General features: G+C 38.2%; 2 protein-coding genes across 4 annotated transcripts in view; one reads left to right on the top strand and one right to left on the bottom strand.

Moving 5' to 3' along the window:
* kank3 (KN motif and ankyrin repeat domains 3) overlaps positions 1 to 18,123 on the bottom strand; it is a 49,991-nt gene extending 31,868 nt beyond the window's left edge. For 2 of the 3 annotated variants that reach the window (XM_015015556.1, XM_015015554.1), the window contains exon 1: positions 16,560 to 16,657. The gene's annotated coding sequence lies outside the window, so the exon portion shown is untranslated. Of the gene's footprint in view, positions 1 to 16,559; positions 16,658 to 18,050 lie in introns of those variants that run through there. The other variant, XM_015015555.1, reaches the window with a different exon arrangement.
* Positions 18,124 to 21,869: 3,746 nt separating this feature from the next.
* LOC106935206 (tubulin alpha chain-like) lies at positions 21,870 to 24,289 on the top strand. The gene is made up of 4 exons (XM_015015563.1): positions 21,870 to 21,978; positions 22,735 to 22,957; positions 23,046 to 23,194; positions 23,291 to 24,289. Exons 1-4 carry the CDS (start codon positions 21,976 to 21,978, stop codon positions 24,269 to 24,271), a joined length of 1,356 nt encoding a protein of 451 aa, XP_014871049.1. The 5' UTR covers positions 21,870 to 21,975; the 3' UTR covers positions 24,272 to 24,289.
* Positions 24,290 to 27,118: the final 2,829 nt, after the last annotated feature.

Here is a 27,118-nt window from a genome sequence, read left to right as displayed (position 1 = left end):
GTGGACGGACAGATGGACGGACGGGTGGATGGATGGTTGGATGGATGGATGGACGGGTGGACGGACAGATGGACGGACGGGTGGATGGATGGATGGACAGATGGATGGACGGGTGGACGGACGGATGGATGGGCGGATGGATGGATGGCTGGCTGGATGGATGGATGGATGGACAGATGGATGGATGGACGGACAGATAGATGGATGGGTGGACGGACAGATGGATGGACAGATGGATGCATGGACGGACAGATGGATGGATGGACGGATGGATGGATGGCTGGATGGATGGACGGATGGATGGATGGATGGATGGATGGATGGACAGATGGATGGATGGACGGACGGCTGGCTGGCTGGATGGATGGATGGATGGATGGATGGACAGACGGACAGATGGATGGACGGATGGATGGGCAGATGGATGGATGGACGGACGGACGGATGGCTGGCTGGATGGATGACTGGCTGGTTGGATGGATGGATGGATGGATGGATGGTCTTGGTTCTGTGGTTCTCATGCAGCTGGACTCTGGTGGCCATTTTAAATGATCCCCTTCATCCTCGATAATCTCATCAGCAACCAGAGGAATCTGTTGAGCATCCGCTTTCTTTCCCCTGATCAGGACTAGCAGACTTAGAAAATACTTTGCCTCCTGTGACACCTGACCTTTCACCTCCTGGCTCAGGGAGAGGAAGATCAACAGAATGTGGGAGGAAGCCTTAGAGAATTAGTCATTTAGTCTACTGTTGGCTTAGTCTGTGCAATAACCTGCTGCTGCTTGTCTGTTTATTTGTCTGTATGCTTGTGTAAATGCTTACTGTGTGTGTAAGCATGTGAGCCGTTTGTTTGTGTGATGCTGTCCTACTGCTAGAGTCTTAATTTCCCAGAGGGAACATCATCAGGGTATCAATAAGATTTTTATCTCATTATCCTAAACTTATTTTTCCCTAATGTTATTTTCTTGTCAATCCTTGTCCAGACTTGAAAATTAAATCCGATTTCATTCTTTTCCAGACGGCGTCAGATGCCAAAATTAGAACAAAATTACAACAGGGACGAACACACAGTTTGTTTAGATTATAAACAAGTTACGAGAATCTCTAGTGGGTACGACAGAGGTCAGATTGTATCTAGATATACACATTACTAATACTTCACCGATGTACTTATCCAAGTGCATCTTAAAGGGACCCATTATGCTTCCTGGAACAGGTTAGGAAACGTCTGTGGTCTACCAACAGCTTTGAAAAGCAGAAGTAGAGCCTCCTGCACAACCAACAAGAATGAAGCAAGTGGTTTCTGGATGTAAATCAACAACAAAGCAGTCGTCTTTTCCAGCAGCCATTGTACATCTCATACAGCGGTAAAACCAGCTGAGCAGCTTGGAATGCTAGGTGACGGGATGACATTGCTAGGTGAGGGGCAGTGTCTACTAATTTGAACTTTAAGTTAGAGCTGCAGTATATAACTTTTATAAAAATAGATTTTTTTTACATGTATGTTAAAATTGTCACCATGTTGTAACAGTACAAGACAAATAATCTGAGAAAAATGTTGATCTCCGCCCTTTGGTCCAACTTCTATAATGCATAATTCAGTCAAAAACAACCAATCAGAGCCAGGAGGAGGGTCTTAGCGCTGTCGATCACCGCTAAGACCCAGATTGGGAAGATAAGAATTATGAAAAAAGTGACACTAAAGTTAGAAAACAGCTTTTTAAGATTTTTTTATGCAACATTGTTACTTGTGTAAATATTGCTTTCTTTGTGATTGTTTTAATTATTAAAGCTGACTACCTTTGTGATACAGATTTATCAAAATTGTAATGTAGTTTGCAGCTTTTTCTAATTATGTGAACTAAAGTGGATTCAGTTTTCAAAGATGACTGAAAAGTCCAGCTACTGTAAGCAGATGTCCAGCACATGGTCAAGCATGGAGGTGGCAGGTTGTCCTGTGGGAATATTTCCTCTAGTAGAGATGGATGAACAAAAGTAATCAGCAAGAACACAGTAAAGTTATGTAAACAGAACAAAACACACACAGACATGTTGGGAGTTTTCTGAAATGTGAGCAGGATTATAAAAGCTGTTGTAGCAAAATTAGATTTCTTTGTTTTTACAAAAAACACTGAGATGTTCCTCCCTCCACTCCAAATCCTTCTTCATTTCTCCATCTTTTTATTTACCCACATCAGCAACCTTTAATCTGCTTTTATTTCTCGCTTCGCTCTCAACCCTGCTCCTCTCACGACTCTCTTTACTTCTCACCCAGATCGTCCCTCAAAACACACACACACTCTCTCTCTCATACACACACACACATTTCTGCCTGAACTCAAGTGTTGTTGTTTTTCTCTCTGATTTGATGACACCAAATTACAGACTGGATGAAGAAGTTGCATTCCTTTCCTGTACTCCCCCCTCCGGCCCTGACCAGCTGAGAGCCACGCCGTCGAGTCGCTCGCACCAAAAGAAGTGCAAACATAAGAGCGGTTCACATAAAGACAAGCCACAAACACAATCACAGAAATGGCCATGAAGAGCGTGTCTAACAGTACTTAACTCTAAATTTAAAAGTCTCTGAAATTATGTTTTGAGAAAGAGGGCAACACTCCTCGGAAGCCAACATTTCACCAACATTGGCTTTACGGAAAATAGTTAAATCCTAGACACCAATTATACAGTTACAACCAATTTGTTTTTGCCTGTTTTTACTCACCAGTCGAGCAAATTCAATGCAATTAAAATGTTTGTAAAAGTCCGTAGTTTAATCACATGCTAGCTGACTGAAAAGACAGAGAAAAACGATAAATTGAATGCATTCAATTTGTTTCAAGAAATAATTTACATTTCTAATTCTGGTTGGGATGTTCAAAGATGTATCTGTAAATAAGATGATAAACTGCTATAAGTGAGTAAAACTTTACGATCAGCTTTCTACGCATCTGATATTGTAGCATACATCTTTATATTTCCAGGCTGCCACAGATTTTTGGGACATGTCGTAAAAAGTACTGCATTGTACTTTTATGACAGTGCATTGCTTCGGAAATCACATAGCAATGACCCAATTAAAACTTTCCTAAACTTATAATACAACTATGAAAAAACTCTGTCTGCATTGATGAAGATTCACTCACATCAGCATGTCGAATGCTTAAAAATGGCTGACATGTCAGCGGCCTAATTTATCGAGCAAACAGACCATCTCTCACCAAACATAAATTAGAGAACACAACACAGAAGTGTTAAATAGGGCTGCATTCCACTTTGGTATGTTTGCATGTTACTGGTGAGAATGTGTGCTAAACCATAACGTGACTGAAACAAACTCGGCACAAAAAGTAAGGAAATTTGTGTTTGGCAATTTTAATTTTTGTTAAAGCAATGCTTCTTGGTAATAAATCTTACACCGCTGCAAAACCCCATTTAATTAATTTTAAATGGTGCTGTATTTGTTAGAAAAATACATTCCGAGAGCTGAGTTGTAAGGAAAAATTTGACAAACCCTCTCTACTAATGTTAAACAGCTTCTGTTGGCAGTAGTGTGATGGGGTGGAGTGGCATCTTGCAAACTGGAGAAAGCAACGCCTGTCGTCATTTGACACAATCTAAATGCAGAGGTAGCAAGACGAATTTCTGCAACCAGAGAAAATCTATACCTTAACTCTTAAGGACCAAAGCAACCAAAACACAACGTTTATCAGAGACGTTTAACACTCCAGTCAAAAACTTACCCGTACAGCCACACTGGTGGCTCCCACCATCCCACAGCAGTGAGGAACTTTAACCATTTAGTCCACATGTGTCAAACTCAAGGCCCGGGGGCCAAATCTGGCCCGCTGTAGCTTTTTATGTGGCCCTCTAGACTCCAAATTACGTGAATCTCCACATTTTCTTGCTTGATGTCAAGTTATAGTCTGTAATTGATACGGCAAATATTTAACATGGTAGCACAAATATTGTAAAAATTCCTTACAAACATTTCTAAGTTGGCACCACAAAATCTGTAAAACAATCACAAAATACTGGAAGAGCAGCTATGTATTGATAATTTAACAGTTTAATTGATTTTATCAATATATTCTGGCACATGCAGCCCTGTAGGAACACTCAGATTTTTTTATACAGCCCAAAATAAAAATGAGTTTCACACCTCTGATTTAGTCCATTAAACGACACTCGAGCTGTTCACTGAATATTTGGCATGAGATGGTCAGGTGATCAAAATGTATGGAAATAAAAACGCAGAGTAAATAAAAATAAACTAACTTCTGCTGTGGGACAAAGTAAAATTTACACATTCGCCACAGTACATCCACAGGAGAATACAAATACTTGACTTGCACAGGACTTATTTCACAAAATGCTCCTAATTTATTTTACATCTTGACATCAATAAACATTTTTTATATGACAACATAAATGCTAAGAGTAATGCCAGCTTATGAAACAACCAGTAACGCATTGAAACCCCGGCACATCTGGTTAAAGGTGAAATTATTCAGCAACAGATTGACTTCTTAAAGAGGTGTTCCTGTTTTAATGGGAACTTTTATTGAGCCATGTCTGTTCGTGTAATCCTGTAGGGATAATATCAGGGCTTTTAAGAGACTGTTCTGAGTCACATGATGCAGAACAAGTTCGTAGCCGTTAGATAATTGAAGACCTCGTTATTTGGCTGGTGCTGACTGATGCGTCCAGGTGCTGTCGTGTTTACATCCCCAACAACCTGCCTCAAACCTGTGCAAATTTATACAATGTTTAATAGCTTACACATTGGAATTATATGGTAATATTGGTAAATGTTGGCCAAAGGGTGTCTCAGTCAACACAGTTAACACCTTTTTACTCCAGAATCTAGACCAATTGTTATGGTGGGACCAATACAAAATGAAAGCTGGTTGAGGCCACCGATGACCAAAAGCTTTTCCTGTAATGGTAAGTTGTTTTTCCACCATTAGCAGGTTGAGCAGCGTGTACACTAAGATGGTTGACAGCGCTCAGACCCTTCTCCTGGCTCTGATTGGTTGTTTTTGGTTGAAGGCAGTTAATTTCTTCATACAGCAACAGTAGCTCAGCGAGGAGGTGAAGGAGATCGATCTTTTTATAGATTATGTCTCAAACTGTCACGACATGCTGACAGTTTTAACAAATATATAAAAAGTTACATACCGCATCTTTAAGTTGGTGTGAAACGGTCCCTATTTACATTTCATCCGATGAGCAGAACTTCTCTGAGCAAACGTGCCTTCCTGCCTCACCAGTGAAAACTAGACAAGTACAGAACAAATTAGTATTCATGCATCTTTCCCAGCAGGCTGAGAGGGAACATGTGACGCCAAGTGCAGAAGTTTCCAGCTATCCCAGCACAGCCTCACAGGCGTGCCACTAATGCAGAGGAAGACACTGGTTTGTTCTGTATTCAGCTGGACTCATGGAAGAGGAAATGTTGTGCTGTTGAAAGAACTGGGGCCATGTTTTGAAACGGTGACCTCATCCCCAACACCACCCTTTCCCCAAGAAAGGAAAGCCAGAGAGAGAGAGACGGATACCCGATGTGACTGACAAGAAGGGGAGGGAGTTAGCAGCAACATCCTCTCTCTGACAGAAACTTTCACAATCTGGCTGCTTTACGTGAGAAAAAAAAACCCATTCAGAAACCTCAGCATGCACACATTCACAGAATCAGATCCAAGCCATGAAAACGCCTCCAGCTCCAAATGCATACCATCCTGTCAGTCATTTCTGTTACAACGGCAGAGTTTAACTGTTTCAAGCCCCCTCGATTCTTCCCTTCACAGTTATTCTAACTTTAATCCAAATGCTTTGCATAAATCTTCACATACAGATGAGCCACAAATTATTCATACCCCAGGGTAGAGTTATTAAAGTATTTTACCAACATGTTTCTTCTGGTTGGAAGTAATAAACGTTCTGGAGCAGCCCAGCTATTATTGAATCACATAGATAAAGATTAGGGTGATGACAAGGAGGCTTTCTGAACTCAGACTGGAAGCACATTGTGTAAAATGATGTTGAAGTTACCAGCGAAAGCCTTTATGAAGGTTTCATTGCTCTTATTTAAAATAAAAAGTTCAGTTGATTATTGAAAAGTTAAGAGAAGAAGAAACTTTATTTTCCTTTTTTCCTAAATTAACACTCCTCTAAAATTGTTTTCTTATATTTCCCATCAGAAACAAACTTCTTGGTTGAATGAAAAATATCTATTACCTATCAATCTACCAGGGTTTTCTCGTTGGGTTAAAACAAAACAAACAGCTGCTAATGCCGACTGTCTGCAGGTGAGGAGTTTCGTTTCATGTCTTCAATCATAAGAGGACTTTCAGTCCGACACTCAGCAAACACTCAGACAGGAGGGCCTCTCTGCTGCTGGGATAAATCTGCCGTTTCCTGAAGGAAAGCCTAAAACTCCCTCAATAAATCCCCCAACATCAGAACAAGCATACAAACATAACTCCATGCACCCGTTAGAAACCTCCCATTGTCTCCCAGTAGGGGATGTGGAGGGGGGTCCTGTCAGGAAAGGCACTGGGTCATCCTGAAAGCTGCTTCCTGAAAGCAGCAGGAAATCAGAGGAGAAGACAAGCAAAAACTGAGCACTGAAAAAATACTGCGATACAAAGACACACACACACACACATGCAGGCATCCTGCAGCCAGAAACCATCCAATACCACATGACGCGTCACGTTGCTGTTAGATAAAACACTTTCACATAGACGCTTTCAAACCTTTAAATAGGCCGCATCGATACCAATGTCTTCAACATAAACCAATGTCACATCGCTAATATCCTATTCCTCCTCCATATAAACAGGAAAAAAAATAACTTCATAATGACAATCAGGTTAAGTTTAAACATCACATGCATCCTGACGCTCCTCCTTCTTCCTTCCAGCAAACACAATCGGCCACATTCAGACCCCACAATGAGGCATTATGCCTCTTTAGTTGCTGCACTGTTTTCAAACTGTTTTTGTGAAGCTTCATTGTTTCCTCCAAAATCAGGCCCCCAATGCAGTCCATGCCGAGTCTGTGCAGGTCCAAAATGTCACCAAGTGAATTCAATAAAGTCACAGAGGAAGTAGCAGCCACTTGGAGAGTTTTAGGATGAAGAGGCACCATTTGGATGTAGAGTGGCTCCTGCAGAGCGACTGAATCAAAGGATAAAAAGAGGCCCTTTTCCAGGAAAAATGCACGTTTTGAGGTGTTTTACGATGAAATATTTTACTTTCCGTGTCCGGTCTGTAAGTGCAAAGTCGAGCTCCTTTAGTTTTTTACTGCTGAAGTTGTGATTACTGTACTTTTACGTCTATTTAACATGAAACATTATCCTGCTGCTTCTCGGTTAGTTGGAATTAAACTCAAATATCGCCACAACATTCCTTCAAGGCAGTGGTTTCCAAAATTTGGGGTCGGATCCCCACTGTGGGCAGAAAAACACCAAGTGGGGGGTCTGGAGATCATCTCCAGATATCTAATTAAATTTTTAAAATGAGTGCACATTTTATTGTAACCGTTAAATGAAATAAAGTGTGATAATCAGAACGCGGTAGAACAAACTTGATGAGTGTCGGGGCACTTTGTGATGCCGCTACACTCTTGGCATGCTGGTTTTTTTTAGTGTTTTTCCAGCAAAGTGGTGCTAGATCAGAGCTTGTGCCATAACTGGTTTTTAACTGGTTCTATTTGGGGGGGAAAAGGGCAAAGAACCAGTTTGGGTTTCCACAACCAAGTAGGAGCCACACTGTTGCATTATTAAAATCTCTCACACATTAAATATTTGATTCTACCTCAGTTAAACTCCAAGTTTGTCTTGAACTTTTCAGAAGCTTTACTTCCAGAAATCAATCGTTTATTAAAGGTTTTTATACCAGAAGTGCCGTTTCTGAACTGCCCTGACAATCCTGACCAGCATTTCCAAACCTTTTGCAGTGGATCTTCAAAGTGTGAACTGTCATTTTCATGTAAAAAATGAGTTAAATTGTTTCAAACATTTCAGCGTGAAGCAGCCTGTGATATGCAGAATGTTTCTCATCATAAGAGAGCCTTCCTCTCAGCGGGTGTTCGACTTCAAATGCACATTTTGTATATTTTTAAACTAATTCAGTTGCACATTCCTTTAGACTGCAACACACCATTTCTCTAAAACCACACAGTATTTATGTTGTAATTTTCCCCCTACTGTACAGGATTTTTATTCTTTATTATGTTTTTATTTTGTCTTTTGTGAGTTTATTTGCCCGTCACTTTGCTGCTGTTACACAGGAATTTCCCTCATAATCGGACAGTAAAGGATATTTTTATTTCTATAAAAATAACTTTGGTGTTTATTTAAACCTGAAATAGTCTAGGCAACAAATCTCAGCTGCTGGTATTTTGTACGATGGAAGGCTTGGAAGCCACTGCTCTAAAGTATGTTTCTACTAAGTTTAAACAACTTAAGAGAGTATATTAATAAACTCAGATATTTGAGACGGTGGCCCAGATTGTTAAACTGAATGCTCACAAATCAAAATGTTTCTCAGTGTGCTGTCAGTCATGTGAAAATGGGAACCAGATAAACAATACTGTCTTCCCCAACATGACAAACTGAACTGTCATGGATTATATTTATTATAAATCCTATCAGATAGAACTTTATTCAAATCTAATTGGTCTCATTTCCGTCTTCTCCAGTCACCTCCACTCTGAGGTTTCTGGCTGTATAAATAAGCAGAATAAATGAGCTTAAGGCCTTTCTAAAGTGGTTCGGCTGACCTAGATATCTGCTTCATACATTTGTATTTTAAGAGGAGACTATGACCCATTTATCTCCTTCATAACATCAGCTACTAGACTCTCCAGATGTTTTATTGTCGTAACTACAGAACAGGAACAGATGTCAGCCAGTTTCATGCCCAGAAACAACTGAGATGTTGCATCTGATATCGTGTTATTTCCTTAGCTGGTGGAAATTACACTGGTTCTGCCTCTGTTTGATGGAAGGGGTCAGGATAATGACAAGGCATGGGAGGTGTATAACTCTTTGAAATATCTCTTGGTGGGCACACCTTAATCTCCACAGAGCTGCTCCAGTGGAAAGTACATGTTTAAGGCTTCTAATTCAGTTTTCCAGAATGCGCTGATTCAATCAGCCGTTGGATTGGGCCTGGTAATTGCTCCTGCATTCACTGCAAAATGTGATTTGAAGTCTGCCAGGCATGACAACGTTTAATTGAACACATGAATGTCGCAAGGTTTACTCCAAGATTTTCAGATAACCTGAAATCATAACTCATTTTTAGCCGTTTTCAACTAACTAACTGTTTTTCTATTGAAAATCTTGTTTTTACTCAGTGGGATATTTTTAAATCATTCACTGGGGAACTAAAGATGCGGCCAAATTCACCATTTAGTAAAACGCAAAGGCAGACCTTTTAAATATCATGTAAACCTTTACTTGTTGTGTAAGCACCCCAATTTTTCTTTAATCACCAATGTGAAATCAATATTTTCACATTGAATGGATGCTCTCTAGTCTTTAAGATATATAATTTAACACATAAATATTTGGTATAACTATCATTTTCACAACGAGGATAATAGACAAACCAAGTGAACAGGGTGTTGAAGGTTTAACTGATTTTAGGTTTTTATCCACCCATCTTATTTTGAAAACTTTACAGACAAACTTCTATAAATCTCCCAATATATTAAATATTTTAACTGGGAAATTAAACTTCCCGAACTAAACTATGCAGAGCTTCATACTTCTGAGGTGATTTATCATCTTACTACATTTTCCTTCCTTCAGATTTATTATTAACTTTTAAAGAAGGCTTCATATAAAAACCTATTAATAAAAACTTTAAATAGATCAACCAAATGATACATTTTCTATGCTCTGTTGTGGAAAAGCCACTGGCTGGATGAAAAATAAATGAAAAAGCAGCAAAAGTTCAAAATATTACACATAACTCAGTTCGGAAGCAAAATGTAAAGAAATGTGAGATGACTTAAGACTTTTGCAGAGGACTTCCTGTCACTATGAGATGAATTTCCAACTCAACATAAATGCAAAAAATAAAAAGGGGGAAAACTAAGAAGTCAGTAAATTACAGGTTGAAGGGTAAACAGGAAGTTCAAAGTGGGACATAAAGACAGTTTTGTCCGTTTAGGCCACTGCAGGAACCGAGAGGCTTGTTAGGGCTTTTTATGGGACTTGGGGACTTCATCCGACAGGGAAGCATTTCCGCAATAAACATCACGTTTATTCCATTATGAGCCACCAAACAGAGGTAACCTCTGTGTTTTGACGGGTTTAGGCCTGGAGCCTGAAACAAGAGTTGTTGATCTCCCTTCACCTATAAGCAAAGTTTGTCAGGCGTCATAGTTACATGGAAAAAGCCTAACAAACATTTTTGAAGTGCTTTGGTTAGCAAGCATGTCATGAGATCCAGTTTGGCCTTTTCCCATCCTGTGATCAGAGGGCAGATTTCTACTGGTTTCCCATAGTGTCCCAGCAGCAGCTGATGGGAGGCATTTTCATCCTGTTGTTCCACTTTTTAAAGCAGGACAGTAAAAAGCAGAAGATCATCTTATGAGACCAAACTGTCTAGATGTCTTGCTCTGTTCAGCAACTCTTCCCTGCAAAAACGCAAAATCTAACAAAGTACTTTTGGTCTAATTTCTAGTAGGAATACTTGAAATAAGAAAACTATCCTACAAGTAACTTTAGTAAGACAGATGATCTTGTTTTAGGTAAATAATTCCTTAATACTGATGTGCTTGTTTCCACACATTTAGAAGAAATAGATCACATCAGTGTGTACAGTATTGTGATCACTAAAGACTGCTTATATTAAATTTGGTAAGTCATCAGGCAAAGGTTTGGAACCTCAGGCTTTATTTAAACTTTGAATGCAAATTTACATACAGATGGATAAATGTCCAACACTGTGGCTGCATGAACTTGATGTACAGATCCTTCAACAAAACCACCTAAAAATCACCTAAGCTCATAAAATGATGAGGAAATTGTAAGAAAGGAAAATAGGGAAAATGCAGGTTTATCATTTCTCAATTCTCAATCACAATCATGAACAACCATATTGCAGTGCTACCAACTGCCTTGTCATGCTGCAAAGGTTTTCATGCATTCATTGATTATGCTTCGTGTTTAAATTAATATGTGACTTCTTGGTCATAAAATCCAAAAGATAAATTACTTCAGATTGGATTTTATTTCAGAGTGAATGTCAATTATCAAACTAAGCAGATGTGGAGATAAGAAACTTCAAGTTAAGTTGATTAAGATTAAACTGCTTTTCAATATTTTTGAAAATTGAATATATTATAAAAAACACTGACTTTGCAAACGACTCAAACATGAGCTCCTAATTTCATTTTATTTTGGTAATTCACTCATGATCCCAAAACTAATCAACTTATGACCAACTAATGACTTATGACTAAAGGCTAACGTCATTATAGCAAAGTAGTTCTGTTTTTTTCAGCTTGAACTGTCTAAATCAAGCTGTCATAAAGCAGGGCATGGATTTAGTCCTGCTGTTTATTCAAGTTTATCCAGCTTAGAGTTAGAAAATACACCTAGAAATGATGACATGGTCAAAGTGATTGTGCACACAGTGTACAGAAAACCCATATTTTTAACAGCACGTTTTGAGTTCTTTTAAATGCTCCCACATGTTGAATAAAATGGAGTTCAATAATAGAGGTGTGGCTGATTTATTGTACAAATAAGCAACAAGCTGCTGCAGAACTTCAATTCAGATGGGACAAACAAACATTAAAAAGTTTGAATATTAAACTTTGGCTATGATTATGGACTGAGATTTATCTAATTAATATCTGAATTTAAATGTAATTTCTCAAGCTGAACTTGGGTCTCAAAAATATCAGGTCTGAGATCCTGATATTTAGGATATTAGTAAGAAAGCCTCCAGTTTCCACTCCAGATCTGACCAGTGTGCAGCCTCTTCTTGTAAAAACATACCGGTTTTATTTCGCTCCTGACACTCCAGCTCTCTCTGTCCTCACTGCATCATGTCACAGCCGTGCACAGACCGGCTCTCAGACCTGCTAAAATTAAAACCACTTGTAATAAAGCTAAAAATACGATGGCATGCAGCTTATCAAGCTACAGGACTCACGAGCACAGTCTCAGATTTGATTTTGCCCTTATTAAATAAACTGTCCTCCATCAACTCTGAGGTGTAAATAAGCTGAAAATGCATGAAGCAGGAAGATGGTGGAGGTTCTCATTACAAAATTAGAGTATGTTTGTAGCTTTGACCTGCAGACACCTCAGACTAAACTTTCAGGGAAGCTATTTTTGAGGCGGCAGCAGTAAGTCAAACCTCAGAGTCCTGTTGCAGGAAGACAGTTTCCCCAGAGTGAGCTCCAGAAAGCTGCTAATAGCTTAGCATAGATTTTCCTCAACTCTAATCAGCTCATTATTCATCCAAAAATATCTTAGACAATATACTTTAAACGTTTTATTTTTCTAGAAAAAGGCAAAGAAAAATCATTGTGACAAACTGATCATTTCTGAATGGAGACGTTCAATTGTTGAGGTATTTGGCAAATATGAGAAATGTTTAGGGATAAATTATAAGTGCTACAGAGAAATAGAAAGATTTAATTAAAATCGAACTCTTTGGCTTAACCACAGTTAACTTCACTTTTTGATAGCAGTCGCTTTTCCCCCCAGAGCTCCAATAATAAAGTCTTTATCCAAAAATCCTGATTTAGTAAAGGACTGTAAACTTAATTAATCGTCTAAATAACCAGCTCCCTCTAGGGAGATTTTTCCACCACAATAGTTCAAGGGATAAAAAAAAAAAACTGCAGACGTCACATTTGTTGACCCGCGCTGGATTCTGCCTTAAAGCAGATTTAGACTATAAACACAAAAAAGAAACTTGGTAAAATAAATATATTTTCCTTTTCAGCATGGGCTGGTTACTGGCAGCAAGATGTGTGGAATTTTCAAAAAGCTATAAACCACTAAATTGTTCTATTGCACCATTCTTACTGTTAAAACTCCACAGTAAGTACCACAGTCACTCGGGTTTTTCCAGCTTTTTAGGCCATAATTACCAATAAATCCCCTCCACCTCCCTGATTACTGCCAGCCTGTTAAATCAACATTGTGCCAAATATATTTGCTCCTTATCAGAATTTAAGTTAATTTCACTCTTTCAGAGTTTTTTCAACAACAGATTGAGCATTTCTAACATCTGTAAATTAACACATTATGTGTTCTCCAGGTAGAGTTTTATAGCACAATCAAGTAACTATGTTACCTTCAGTCAAATATGACTTTAAAGAAATAGGACTTTGTAATTTAATGCTAATTGGGCCTCTGTCTCTTTCTGAAACTCCACCTTCAGGAAGTCATCACAACATCGTTCCTCTATTAACCCTCTAACAATGTTTTAACAGCGTTTCACTGAAAAGTAGCTCATATAATGGGATCAGCAGTTCTACCAGGGGTTTGCCAATTTCTGCTGACTAGTCTGAAGGAGCCGAGCGAGGGAGTCATGCTCTGGCTGCTCTGTTAGGCGGAAGCTTGGAAGCTGCAGCTCCGAGGAGAAGCAGCTGATCAAGGATTCAAGGATTTCTCAAACATGCATGAAAAAATTCAAGGCAAAACTCCAGGTATGTTTTTGATGAAGGAATAACATAACATGATCTAAAGCTAAAAAAGTTGACTTTACATAATACTGCCCCTTTAAAATCCAAAAGCTGAGGAGATAACGTTGATATCATGACTACAGCGCATGAGAGTTGTAACATCCTGTTTTTATAAAAACAGCACAAATTTATGGATGCGCTGCTATAAAAACTACTTCCAACATAATATTTCATTGTCACACTGGTATTTATTCCAACACACCCACACCAACGCAACCATGCAGGATGTTTGCATTTAAAATGCAGCAGAGGTTTCTGCGCCTGCAGACTCTCCATCATCATCATCATGATGAAGAAATACCACTTTCACACTTTGTGTCAAGTAAAGGACACAAAGCAGCCTCAGGTTCAGCCGCCAGCCTCTTCTGGTCAGACTGAATTATATTCTACTGTACAACATCACATCACAGAACCAGTTAGAAGTTTACACACAATTATTAATATCATACTCCAGGTTTTTAATAATGGATTTTAAGAACGGAACTAGAAACTTCTATTGCCATCAACAAGTCTCATATATAACTCTGACTGGATATTCAACCACAGTTCTTGGTACAATTGTTAAAATAAAATCAGAATCAGTTTGTTTTCCGATCACGACTCGTCTTTCAAGAATAGCTCATATTTTTTCCAACAGGTCTGGTATATAGGGTCCGACCCAGGAACCATCAGATTTAAATTCCAGCAGGCAAAATCTTGTTTTTTATTTTTATTTATTTTTTGTATTGTGATTGTGCAAAAATATTTTTTTTCACAGTATAGGTGACTACTTTGTGTTCATGAAAGAGACAACCTGTGGTGGCTGGTTTTTGAAAATAACACTCTGTAGCGCTGACCGGAAGGTAAAATTCTGAACAGTTTGTGTCCAGGATGTGTGTGGTCTGCAGAGATGGCAGCTGCCCCTTTTCTGACCTGTACAGCTCCTGGATGGAGGAAAGGTCAGCATCCTCTCTCCTGATCTAATTGTTGGTTGAAGTTTGACCCTGTCATGTTTTGTGGCTCAATGAAACCACACCGTGATGGACGAACACAGGACAGACTGAATAATTCCTGTGTAAAAGATGACCAGCAACTCCTGTGGGGGGTTGTACTCCTTCAGTTGCTACAGGAAGTACAGTGTTTATATCTCAGGAAGTCCCAAAAAAGGTGGTTCTTAGGAACCAGAGGTGATCCAGTGTAAACAATGTTGTTGAGGAAGGTGAGTGGAGGTACTGTGTGGGATGTTCTTCCCCAAGTTGGTGTTAAACTGTTGTCACCGTGGCCAGTGATGCTGGTCTTCCAGTATCACTGAATTAACATCAGTTTGGAGCCTTGATGGTTCTTTGGCTGTTTTGGGACATCCTAAATATCGGATTTTATCTAAGAGGAGCAGTTTTGGATTAAAAGGTTAAAATTTGAGTAAATTTAGAACACTGAACCTTAAACAATGTGAAAATACACCTAAAATTGAGCCATTGTAAATCAACCTCCTTCAGTGCATCCTAATTGCACAAAGGAGCATTATCATATATCCTTCCTGCCAGCAAGTTGGTAGACTCTATACCCATCACTGCCCCTAACAAACTCAACAGCTGTTTAATGTGCAGCTATTAATTTTGCCGTAATTGTACAGTAGTACATTACTCTTAATTCTGTTTTCAATAAATTTTATATTTGCATCTTCTTCCACATGCTTTGATTGCCTGTCACTTTGAAGCTCTTGCATCAGAATTTTCCCACTTTCTGACAATAAACAATATTCCTTCTAGTCCTCCAGCTTAAACTATTTCTAAGTGGTCAATTATCTAGTAAATATTTTTGGCAAAGGAATTGCTCGTGACTTTGAAAAGAGTGTGGTAACTCTGCAGCTTTCTGAGGACCGTCAATGAGAGTTTGTCTATACATTTGGTGCCAGGCCTCAGAAGAGCTTGATGGGATGTTTAGACAGTATTTAGTCGCTGGTTTAGACCTTGTGGGGATTAGAGGACAACTTATTTTATATTGTATCATCAATTCATCCATAAAAAAAGAAGTGTTCAAAGGCATCATTAAAAAGACCAACATTATTTCATCCCAGTGATGAGCAGATGGGCTGTAGGTTCTCAGGAGAGAACATGATGCTATCCGTAATAACAGACAGGAGATCAGCCAGAAAACTTTAAGGATGTTTAACAACTCTGACAACAGTGGGAGCTGAGGGGGATTTCCGTCCCATGAAGCTGCCTCACCCACAACAGTGGTTGAAAAAAAGGGATGTTTACTCCAAATCTGCACTGCATTTACTTTACATTCACTCACTCAAAAAACGTAAGCTTCAACGACCTTTCAGCCGGAAAAAATTAAAGAGTTTAACTTGATTTGAGGCTAAAACTACAGAATAAAAAGAAATCAAAAGTAACAAAATAGGTTTAAAGATGCTAAAAACTAAGATGTCCCACTCTGCTGCTAAATATGTAATTATAAACTACAAAAGATTTATCCATGCCAAACACAACTTTTTTACATTTCTGAAATACTATTTAAGATAGAGAATAAATAAATGTGGAAAAACAGGGGGGGTTTGTCAAGCAGTTATTAGATGGTGGTAAGTCAACTTATAACCATTAATACCCACAAAGATGGCATTTAGATACACAAAAACAAAAGGTGTCACAAAGTGAAAACATGTTATTAATCAGAGTATAATATAGTACAATAAGATAAATACTACAGGATGACTGTAAAATATTACAGGAGCATTAACTTCTGTGGTTTTACTGCAGCAAGCCCTGACAATAAACAGCTTGTTTGGAAATAATGAATTGATAAAAGCAAAGCAGTGCAGAAAGTGAAGCACAAGGCTCGTTGCTTACCTCCTGGCTTGTCTCCGACCAGTCACACTGAGGTTTGTCATAACTTTCAGAGAAGGTAAGGAAAGTTTGGGAGGAGAAGCATGAAAAAGCCTCCCACTTCTCAGGCTTCAGCTCTAATGTCAAGTTACCTGAACTGGGAAACGAAGTTCTGGATTTTAAATTTCAAAATAAAAGCAGTTTTTCTCAGATCAAAGGCCAAGGTGAGATCCTGATGTAGGAACCAGGCATTTGTTTATGATAGGTAGAAAACGATTGAATATAATTAATACCATGGGATTGAACTTGAGAATTTGTATTTATTTTGTAAGTAAACATAGACTGTTATGAAATTCTCACTGTGAAAATACTCAGAAATACCTTTATTTGAAAAAGTTACAAATGTAAACTTAACTCATGACTAACATGACACTTGTGTGTCATATTGTTTTGCCAGTTATCATTTTAAAACAGTATTACCTTAATAAGAATGCTACTTTAGCTGCTTTCTCTTTCTTGTTAAATAAAATAACTTGTTAGAGACTTCTTTCAGTCAGTGTGAGTGAGTTGGTCCTTTAGTTATCTCCTTTTGGAATATCATATATCAGAAGATAAACATGGCTCCTTAAGTGATTTAAAACATTTGTGATTTTTTTTGGAATTTCTTCTTTTTCTTGAGTTCTCACCATTGCTGATGGATGGATGGATGGATGGATGGATGGATGGACTAACTAGTAAGTTTTGTTCAAAAATACATTTATTGAAATCAAAATATCTCCAGTGAAAGTCTGCTTTCATTCTAACTAAAAACCGTGTTAATACCAATTTGGACAATAAAATAAAATAAAATAAAATAAAATAAAATAAGTAAAACTTCCAAAACGATGCCCAGGCCTTAGTATTTTACATCTGCTGTATCACAATTTCCAGAATATTCTTTTGTAAATCTTGTGCCACATGATTTAAAATCGCTTTGGTAGTGATTTCAAAAACGATCTGATGGTGCTGAGTTAAGTTTATTGTCATTATAGTTTCGCTTTAATTTTATCTTTATTTCATTCAATGTCAAATACTGAATATGCTTTTATTTTGAAGTTAAAACCTTATGTGCTCCAGTGACTACGTGTCTCACCGTGTGGAATGACGTAGATTGACTGTTGAACGAGTCTCTCAGAGACGGGTAAATCCTCCAATCAGAAACCGGAACCTAAGCACGTGAGTGGAAATATGAAAGGGGCGGGGCTTGCGCTCCAGTTTGGTCAAATGGCGCCAAACTGACGAGATTATTAATTGCTTCCATAATGTTGACTAAGGCATGTAACCACCAACAGATACTTTCATTGAAGAGTTCCTGTTTTTCAATAATAAAATCAAAATAAGGTCCGCTACAGTTTCATTCTATACTACAGGTCTTGAATTATTTATACCAATAAATGTTATTTATAACATATTACACTGAATAAGGAGAAGGACCCGGTGTTTAAGGCACTGAAAAGGCCCAAAACGTCTACTTACCAGCAGATGGTGCTGTTGCCTCAAATGAAAGCAGTAAGTTTTTCCTTGAAGAAAGGAGGGTGATTTAACTGAAGAACATTTCAGTACATACACAGAAACAAATATGACTTTAAAGCACTGAAAATGTTTACTTTATCCAACTATTTTAGAACAAGGTCTATCTACATCTTCTTGTACATCTATAAGATATACATCTTCTAGTATCTACAAGATATCCATCTACAAGATGTATATCCCTGAATAAAAACGTCTTAAAAACTTGATCCTATTACACATATTTCCTTGTTTCTTTAGGCCACTGCAGATGTCTCTTGATCAAAGAAATAAAACTAGTCAGAAGGCCAGAAAGTAGGAACTAACTGTTCCTACTTTGAGTTGAAGTTTGGCTAAAAGCTGCAGGAGAGTTGGTAAAAGGTCAAGTTGACCTCATTGTGCTTAATATAGTGTTGAGTAAGTATTTTTAAAGACAGTGTATAAAAAAGACATGATATGTAATTGCAGTATTAGAACTGAAATTTCTAAATGTTGTTTTCGTTTTGAAACAACACATCAACAGCCATCAATGCTTCGGCTTGGGATTTCCGTTTTTAATTTGGAAAGCACCACTCACACTGTCCACTTTTTTATAACTGTTTTCAAAGAACCAACTTTTGTGGTACCAAATGAAAAACATTTGGTAATATCAACCTGGAAATAAATACTTTACTCATAAGGCCTAAAATACATTTGGTCACTTTACAAACCAGCACAATATATATTAAAATACAGAAGATATAAAAAGTAACAATGGAGCTAAAACTCATGGATCAAATGTGGCTTTAAAATAGATGGGTGGTTTTATCTGGAAATATTTAAAGAGCTGATATTATAGATATTTTGACATTGGGTCAAGTTGGCTTAAATCTTTTCCTCTTCATAAATGAAGTCACTTGAAAACTGCAAATTATCAGTACTTCTACATAAGTAGAGAATGTGAGTACTTGTGACACCTGTACATTTAATCAATATGCTGCTAGCAGAAATAAAACTAACAGAGAACACACAGAGATTCAGTAAACAAACATTAACCAAAACGTGTCTGCATCTTAAACTTCCAACATAACAAAGCAAAAGAAGTGGACTCTAAAGGTCACTATTCAAAATGAAATGCTTTTCCATTGAATATAGTCATGTTTTTTAATTAACATGCTTTTTGTTGATGTTGTTTTGCACAGTTTTCGTTGAGAAAGTGAGTAAGGTGCTATTGATGTTTTTGGTTACAAACCAGCGTAAAGGTGGATTACCACCACCTAGTGGATATGATTGAGGAAAGCGGCTTTACAGTGTGAGCTTGACTCATATGAAAAAAATATGGAGGGATTCACGTAATTATATTATTTGTTTATCTTTTGTGAACCCACAATGGTAATTGATTTTATTAATGTTACATTGAATAATAAGTGTTGTCATTATAATATAAATTTTGTTTTGAGGAAAAGTAAAAACTATTAAAACTAAGACCACCCCTTATCGGTGACAAAATGGTGTGATCCACTCAATTAGAATGGCCTCAACTACTAAGGCTTGTGTGGCATTTGTTCAGTTTACCCCGAAAGTTCCCATCGTCCTATCAAAACTTTGAGTTGGGTTCAGGTTAAATTTCATTTGATTTTAAAATGTTTTTATTTAAAGAGCATTCAGCCATCCTGCAGCAACATGTGGTAACAGCAGACAGTCGCTGGCATTATGCTGTTGGCTTTGTCACAACCTGTCATGCACATGGCAACAGTGGAGAGGAAAACTCCCCGTTAACGGGAGAAAACCTCCAACAGAACCAGAACCGGCTGCAGAACCATAAAGACACATGAGGACAACCTGAACTAAACTAACCTGGATCAGAACAGAGTTTTACAGATTATTTTTGTAGTTATTGGCATAAAGCAGCATTTTTTCCTCATCAGCTGTAAAAACAAATAATGTAATAAAACGGATTTGATCATCGGTTGTTCTTGGCTGCTGATCTTACCTGGAAATCCAATCTGGACTTTTGAACATCAAGTTTCAGATGATTGAAGGGAAACACAGATGTTCATATAATAAACTGACAGAGGTCTGTTGGAAAATTAAACTGTTTTAGTAAAATATAACACATTAAAGCTTTTAAATCTACAAAGTTTTATTTCAGCTTTTAATCAGAAAATCTCAAATGGTTTCAGTGTGAACAATATTTTCCACCTGGACTTCGCAGGAAGGTCAGGTCATTTCAGCTACAAACTGGTGACATCACAACTTAGAGCCATCGTCATGGTAACCAATATTATTTCCTGTCATAGCCTGAGCCAATGGGAGCATATCCACCTTATTCCTTGCTGCAGCCACAAATTAAACTTGGTCTGATTTTTAAAGTACTCCACGAACAGCAGAACAGTTTCCCGAGTTCCGCAAAGGCAGGACACTTTCCAGTGGCGAGTTGCTCTCTATAAAAGGTTAATAAACGGGTCGGTTCGGTTCTTGTCCAGTAGGGAGATTCTCCATATTACGGTCTGAAGCGCAGCAGCTGCGGTCATTTCTCCGTTGATTTCCAGCGGCACTCAGCAACGGAGAACCTCGAGGTTCTGGTTGTGATGGACTAAATAAACCCAGATATTTTATTTTGTCTTATAAAAAATATTGCTGACCCAAACATAGTGATAAAATACACTTGCTGCAGCCACTTTATTAAGTTTATTTATTTATTTTTTTAATTCAAACGAAAAATAAAATTCGCATCGCACCAAGCTAATATAATGTAGTTCAGGTGTTTTTACACTGTCGGCGCAAAGCCAGTAAGCCTCCCAGGAATAAGGTGGATAGACAAATGAAATAAAGTTTATTCAGAATCAGTGAAACAAAAATTAATTAAGTTTGTGAAAAACAAAAAGATTTCTTAACTATATTAATATAATTATGCGATCAATTTGCTGTTAATAGAACTAAAACTAAAGGAGAACACGCATATTGTCAGTGACCAAACTCCGTGGCCAAAACGTGTGTTATGTTGGAAACGTTCAACATAATAAAGCGAAGAAGTGAAGCTTAAAGATAACAAATCCAAAAGGTTTTCATAATGGATGTTTTTATTACTGAAGCTCTAAAGCAGAATCTCAAATGGATAAATAATCACTCAAAATATCCCCATTCACTAAACACAAAGAAAGCAAAGCAATAATACACCAGCACACACTCCTTTGTTCTTATTGATCCTACAACGGTTGAGCTGCAAATGTGGTCGTGCACAAGCTTTGATCCAAGCAATGCATTCCGTTTCAGATTTTGGAAATCTGTGAATTTTAGTTCCACAAATATGATCAGATACCCGACATCGCCTGAACAGATACCCCACTGACAGTGGAGAACCATTCTTTTTTGAGTCCGGATGCAAAAACTTTCTGCCGGTCTGCTAGTCCACAATGTACATTAGCATGTGTTTACTACTGTAGCTTGTGTTTGTGAGACGGTCAAGCACGTAGTAGCTGCGCTGTGACGTGAAATGGGCATTAGCCAATGAAACGCGGCCCCTGTGGTAAGGTCCATGGACCTGAAGTAGCGGCTTTGCAGTGGAAGAGTGACCATCTGGAAAATATGGTGAGGGGATTCATACAGTTATATTATTTATTTATTTACTGTGAATTCACAACGGTAAAAGATTATATTTACTTAATTTTATAAATAATCACCATTGCTATTATTATCCTATTAATTTTTATTGGTTGTTAGACACGTAAAAATGATTAAAACTAAGACCACCCCTCAGCTGTCATAAAATGGTATGATCCAGCCAACTCAAATGCTCACAACAACAAACGGTTCTTGTATTTGTTGTAGTTACGCGGAAGGCCTACCTCCTCTAAGTCTACTCGTTTATAGATTTCTGCCTTGTCCTCGCATATCCGAAAAATAAAGAAAAATGGTAAGAATATTTCAACTTTTTTCATTTTAACTTTTCTCAGAAAGGGAAAAGTTAAAACGCTGGCATGACTTTAGCTCTCCAAATTTGTTCGCTCATTTTAACATAAAGTGCAATTTATTATCCAGGTTTTTATGGGCAGATATTTTTAGCCCTGTTGTAAATGTAAGTTCATTTAAAAATGGTCAGAGGGATAGTTTATTTTATTTTTTTTACCAACCGCTAACTCAGTCGCAGTTAGCCGTTAGTTGACAGTTATCTTAATGACTGTTGAAGGACTTTGGTAAGCATTTAATATTTATCTGTCTTCTTCTGAACACATTAATGCGTGAATCTATGGGTGTAAAAAAATAATTAAAAAAATAATGTTTTTAATAAAAACTGGCGTATGGGCTCCCTTTTTGTTTACTATTGTCCGTTTAACGGAGAGAAGTTATTTCAACTGGTGTAACGATCCAGTCATCTTTTTGTTATTAAATACAAACATTTGGTAACCAAGCCAACGGACAATTTAGAATGAAGTCCTTCATTCTTTCACAGTCACTTTTTGGGCACCGAGGTTCATCAAATCAGTGTAGCTAACTGATTTTATTGGGATAGGGAGGATCACCAGCTGTCTAGGGAGTCATTATTTGTTGATGTGCCCTTTGCATCCATTCAATTAGCTTTATTATAATAGTCCATCCTAGAGCACTTTGATGCAAGATGACATGTTTTATTTGTGTCCCAGATTAAAATGTAGCTTTTCTTCCTGTCCAGCGTGAGTGCATCTCAGTCCATGTCGGTCAGGCTGGCATCCAGATTGGTAATGCCTGCTGGGAGCTGTATTGCCTGGAACATGGCATCCAGCCAGATGGACTGATGCCAAGTGACAAGACAGTGGGAAGAGGAGATGACTCCTTCAACACTTTCTTCAGTGAGACCGGTTCTGGAAAGCATGTTCCCCGGGCCGTGTTTGTGGACCTGGAGCCCACTGTCATTGGTAAGTCTCACCACTTGCTGGAGAGCAGTGAATTTAGTTCAGTTTAGTTTATTTGATGTGTGACTATTTATTTTCCACCCCTCCATAGATGAGGTGCGCTCTGGGACCTACCACCAGCTATTCCACCCTGAGCAGTTGATTAATGGTAAAGAGGATGCTGCCAACAATTACGCTCGTGGGCACTACACCATCGGAAAGGAGATCATCGATCCTGTTTTGGATAGGCTTCGCAAACTGGTAAGATCATGGAATGAAATGAATATAAAATCATCTGGAAAGACAAAAGTAAATTTGTGTGACATGTGGATTCTGTCGGCCCTTCTCTGTCTTCAGGCTGACCAGTGTAATGGTCTTCAGGGTTTCCTGGTTTTCCACAGCTTTGGTGGAGGTACTGGCTCTGGTTTCACCTCCCTGCTGATGGAGCGCCTGTCTGTCGACTACGGCAAGAAATCCAAGCTGGAGTTCTCCGTCTACCCGGCCCCACAGGTGTCCACAGCCGTGGTGGAGCCTTACAACTCCATCCTGACCACCCACACCACCCTGGAGCATTCGGACTGTGCCTTCATGGTGGACAACGAGGCCATCTACGATATCTGCTGTCGGAACCTGGACATTGAGCGACCCACCTACACCAACCTGAACAGACTGATGAGTCAGATCGTGTCCTCCATCACGGCTTCTCTTCGTTTCGATGGGGCGCTCAACGTGGATCTGGCCGAGTTCCAAACCAACTTGGTGCCTTATCCACGTATCCACTTCCCTCTGGCAACTTACGCTCCTGTCATTTCTGCCGAGAAGGCTTACCATGAACAGATGACCGTATCTGAAATCACGAACGCTTGCTTTGAGCCAGCCAATCAGATGGTGAAATGCGACCCTCGCCACGGCAAGTACATGGCCTGCTGCCTTTTGTACCGTGGAGATGTGGTGCCCAAAGACGTCAATGCTGCTATTGCCAACATCAAAACTAAACGTGGAATCCAGTTTGTGGACTGGTGCCCCACTGGTTTCAAGGTGGGCATCAACTACCAGCCTCCAACTGTGGTTCCTGGTGGAGATATAGCCAAGGTCCAGAGGGCTGTGTGCATGTTGAGCAACACCACAGCTGTTGCAGAGGCCTGGGCTCGGCTCGACCACAAGTTTGATCTGATGTACGCCAAGCGTGCCTTCGTTCATTGGTATGTGGGTGAGGGCATGGAGGAGGGAGAGTTCTCCGAGGCCAGGGAGGACATGGCTGCACTGGAGAAGGATTACGAAGAGGTCGGAACCGATTCTATTGAAGGGGAGGGTGAGGAAGATACAGGAGAATATTAAAATGGCCTCCTAAATCTAGTCCTGTGTTTTAAGTCTTTCTCAGTCCGTTCTGATGTTTTTCTCTTGACGTTTTGCATTCAAGTACTTTGAAATGTTTGCAATCATCGGAAATACTATGTGTGTTTTAACTTGTATTTCCACTTCTCAAGGCTGTTTCATAAAAACAGGTTTCAGAAATCCAGGGTAAAAGATAAAGCCAGGCATCATCACTTCATCCTGGATTTTGTTGCACAGAGGCTGAGTAATTCAGGTGAAAGGGTGTACATAGACTCATTTAAGAGACCATGAGAGAGAAGTTTTGATGCTTTTATTTTGAAAGGATAATTTCCTGTTTGACTGACAACTTGATTCCAACACCTTTGCTTCTTTACCGCCATTTCTTGAAATCCCTCAACTCACGCAATAGTCTGAAAGATCTTTATTCTGTCAAACTTGGAACAGCAGTCTGCAGTAACACAACCAAACAGTAACAAAGCGCACATGAATAATTAACATCGTAATATTAAAAGAACACCGCAAAGATGATTAAGTCATATTATAATGCAGGCTGATTTTTTATTATTTTTTTAAAGGCAAACAGAGCGATAAGAAAATTTAATCACTGGTAAAACATATTAGTTTCTGATCGGGGTAACCGCTGACTGAACAGATAAAGATATAAGTTGATCATTATCAGTAACGTGCCACTGGAAATTGTAGGTTTTTTATTTTTTTGCTTTTGTTGCTTCAAAATATATGAAAACATACGAGTATAACATACAATATTTGGGAATCATATTCTCATTCAGTCAATAAAAACAAAAAATTTAACTTGAGCCTGTTAAAAGTGATTGTTTACTTCAAGTATATGCGTTTGATCATGGTATAATGTAAAGTTGCTTCCTTGTGGCGAATGTCAGTGCATCCGCATGTCAAATTCTGTTACTTCATCGGAAAATGCCATCAAAGACAAATAATGTAAAGATAATACTAAATCATACACGACTCTTTTTATGTGTGTGTGAACGAATATACAAAAATAGGGTTTGGAAATTAATAAAAACAGTTATTCATGTTAATAATTTTTTTAGAACATTGAAGAAGAAACCCCCGGGAAGATAAATAGTGTTAGGCCATTTGCCTTTCCAAGTGTATTGTCTAAACTTTTGGAAAGTTGGAAGTTGGAAAGACTTTAAGAGTGTATAAAAACAACCAATCAATTTGGTTTTAAACGTAAACTCAATACTGATTTATGTATTTACTCACTGAAGGAAACTAAGTAAATATAAGATGCAGAGCATATGACATGGATTTAAAGCTTTTGACAGATTTAAAAACTATATGTTTTTTTATTAAACTACAGAATAGAGTGGTCCCTGCATATTTAATCAGAACTTTACATTATTGGTATTCTCATCAGTCTATGCGAAATAAGTGGGATTCGGGGGTTTCTGAACCTCTGATTCCCACTTTGGAGGTTCTCCTGACTTTTTTTTTACAACCATCTTGTAAATCTTGTAAATCATTTAATGTACGCAGATGATGTGGTCCTCTTGTCTCCCTACAGTGTACCATATGTACAAATGAGGGTAAAGTGTTTCTTTTTCTGACTTAATGCACCTCCTTGAACACGGCTTACCTGTAGTGTAAGCTACAATGAAGAAACTGCAAAATCTTATCAGGATGCTTTCAGAATCCTCCTCAGATTTCCAAGATGGATATCTGCACAAATGTTTGTCAAAAGCAACATTCCAACTTTTCATACCTTGCAGAGGAACTTCATGTATACATTTATGTGCTGCTTGGCTGTATCAAATAACTTAGTTAGAACTCTGTCAACTGCAATATAGGGATATACCTCAAGCTTTTTAAAATATTGAAAGAATTGTTTATGTACTTTGTGATGGACATGTTTTTTTTTTTAACTTGATTTGTTTTATTTTATTTTTTCTAAATGGTGTGGACCATTTTTTGTCTCAAAATAAAGACTGTCTATGTCTGTTGTGGAGATGTTGACACCCCGATGCCCCATGAAGCTGTTTTATAATGAAGTATAATTCACCTTTTGTTTACTTGTGTAGAACATTAAAAATAATTTTAGAACAAGTCATTTTCATCTGATCCAGCTTCAGGTTTCAGTTCTGTTTGAGGTGAATTCAGGAATATTGAGACATCAGCTTATTCAGAACAGGATAGATAAAAATACATTTGGTTTTTATAGATGGCACACCCGGGTGAATTTCACTCAGTATCTGTATCTTAGAGACTTTTTGTTATTTTTGGAAGCCAGGACACATAATACTTTCAACTTAATAATGGAAGTGGAATTTAAAGATATGTATTCAAAAATAATTTCTTTCGCATAGAATTTAGTCACGTTAATGTTTATGAATTAAAATGTGTTTACTTTTCACACAGCATAAATAAAATTAGAAGTAACAAGTGAAGGAGGTGCGTGTTGACATTTGTTGTTGGAGATCAGCGTAAAGATGCATTTCCGCCGCCTACTGGATTGGATTGGGAACAGCGGCTTTGCTGTGAGCGTGACCATCTGGAAAATAAGGAGGGGGAATTCATGTAATTATTTGTTTATCCGTTGCAAATCCACAATGATCACTGATTATATTTACTTTGCTTGAGAAACAATTATCAGTTTTTATTATCAGGTTAATTTTGTATTAGTTGTTAGGAAAATTAAAAAATATTAAAACAAAGACCACCCCTCGCTGTCAGAAAATGGTATGATCCAGTCAACTCAAATGCCCTCAACTATTAACCGTTGTGTGGCAGTTATTCAGGTTACGCCGAAGGTTGCCTCGTCCTGAAAATCTACTCATTTCTAGATTTCTACTTCGTCCTTGAACGTCC

This window comes from Poecilia latipinna, unplaced genomic scaffold, assembly GCF_001443285.1.
Source record: "Poecilia latipinna isolate Pla-1442-1.1 unplaced genomic scaffold, P_latipinna-1.0 Scaffold1927, whole genome shotgun sequence".
Lineage (NCBI taxonomy): Eukaryota > Metazoa > Chordata > Actinopteri > Cyprinodontiformes > Poeciliidae > Poecilia > Poecilia latipinna.
This window is presented reverse-complemented; position numbering and strand designations above follow the sequence as displayed.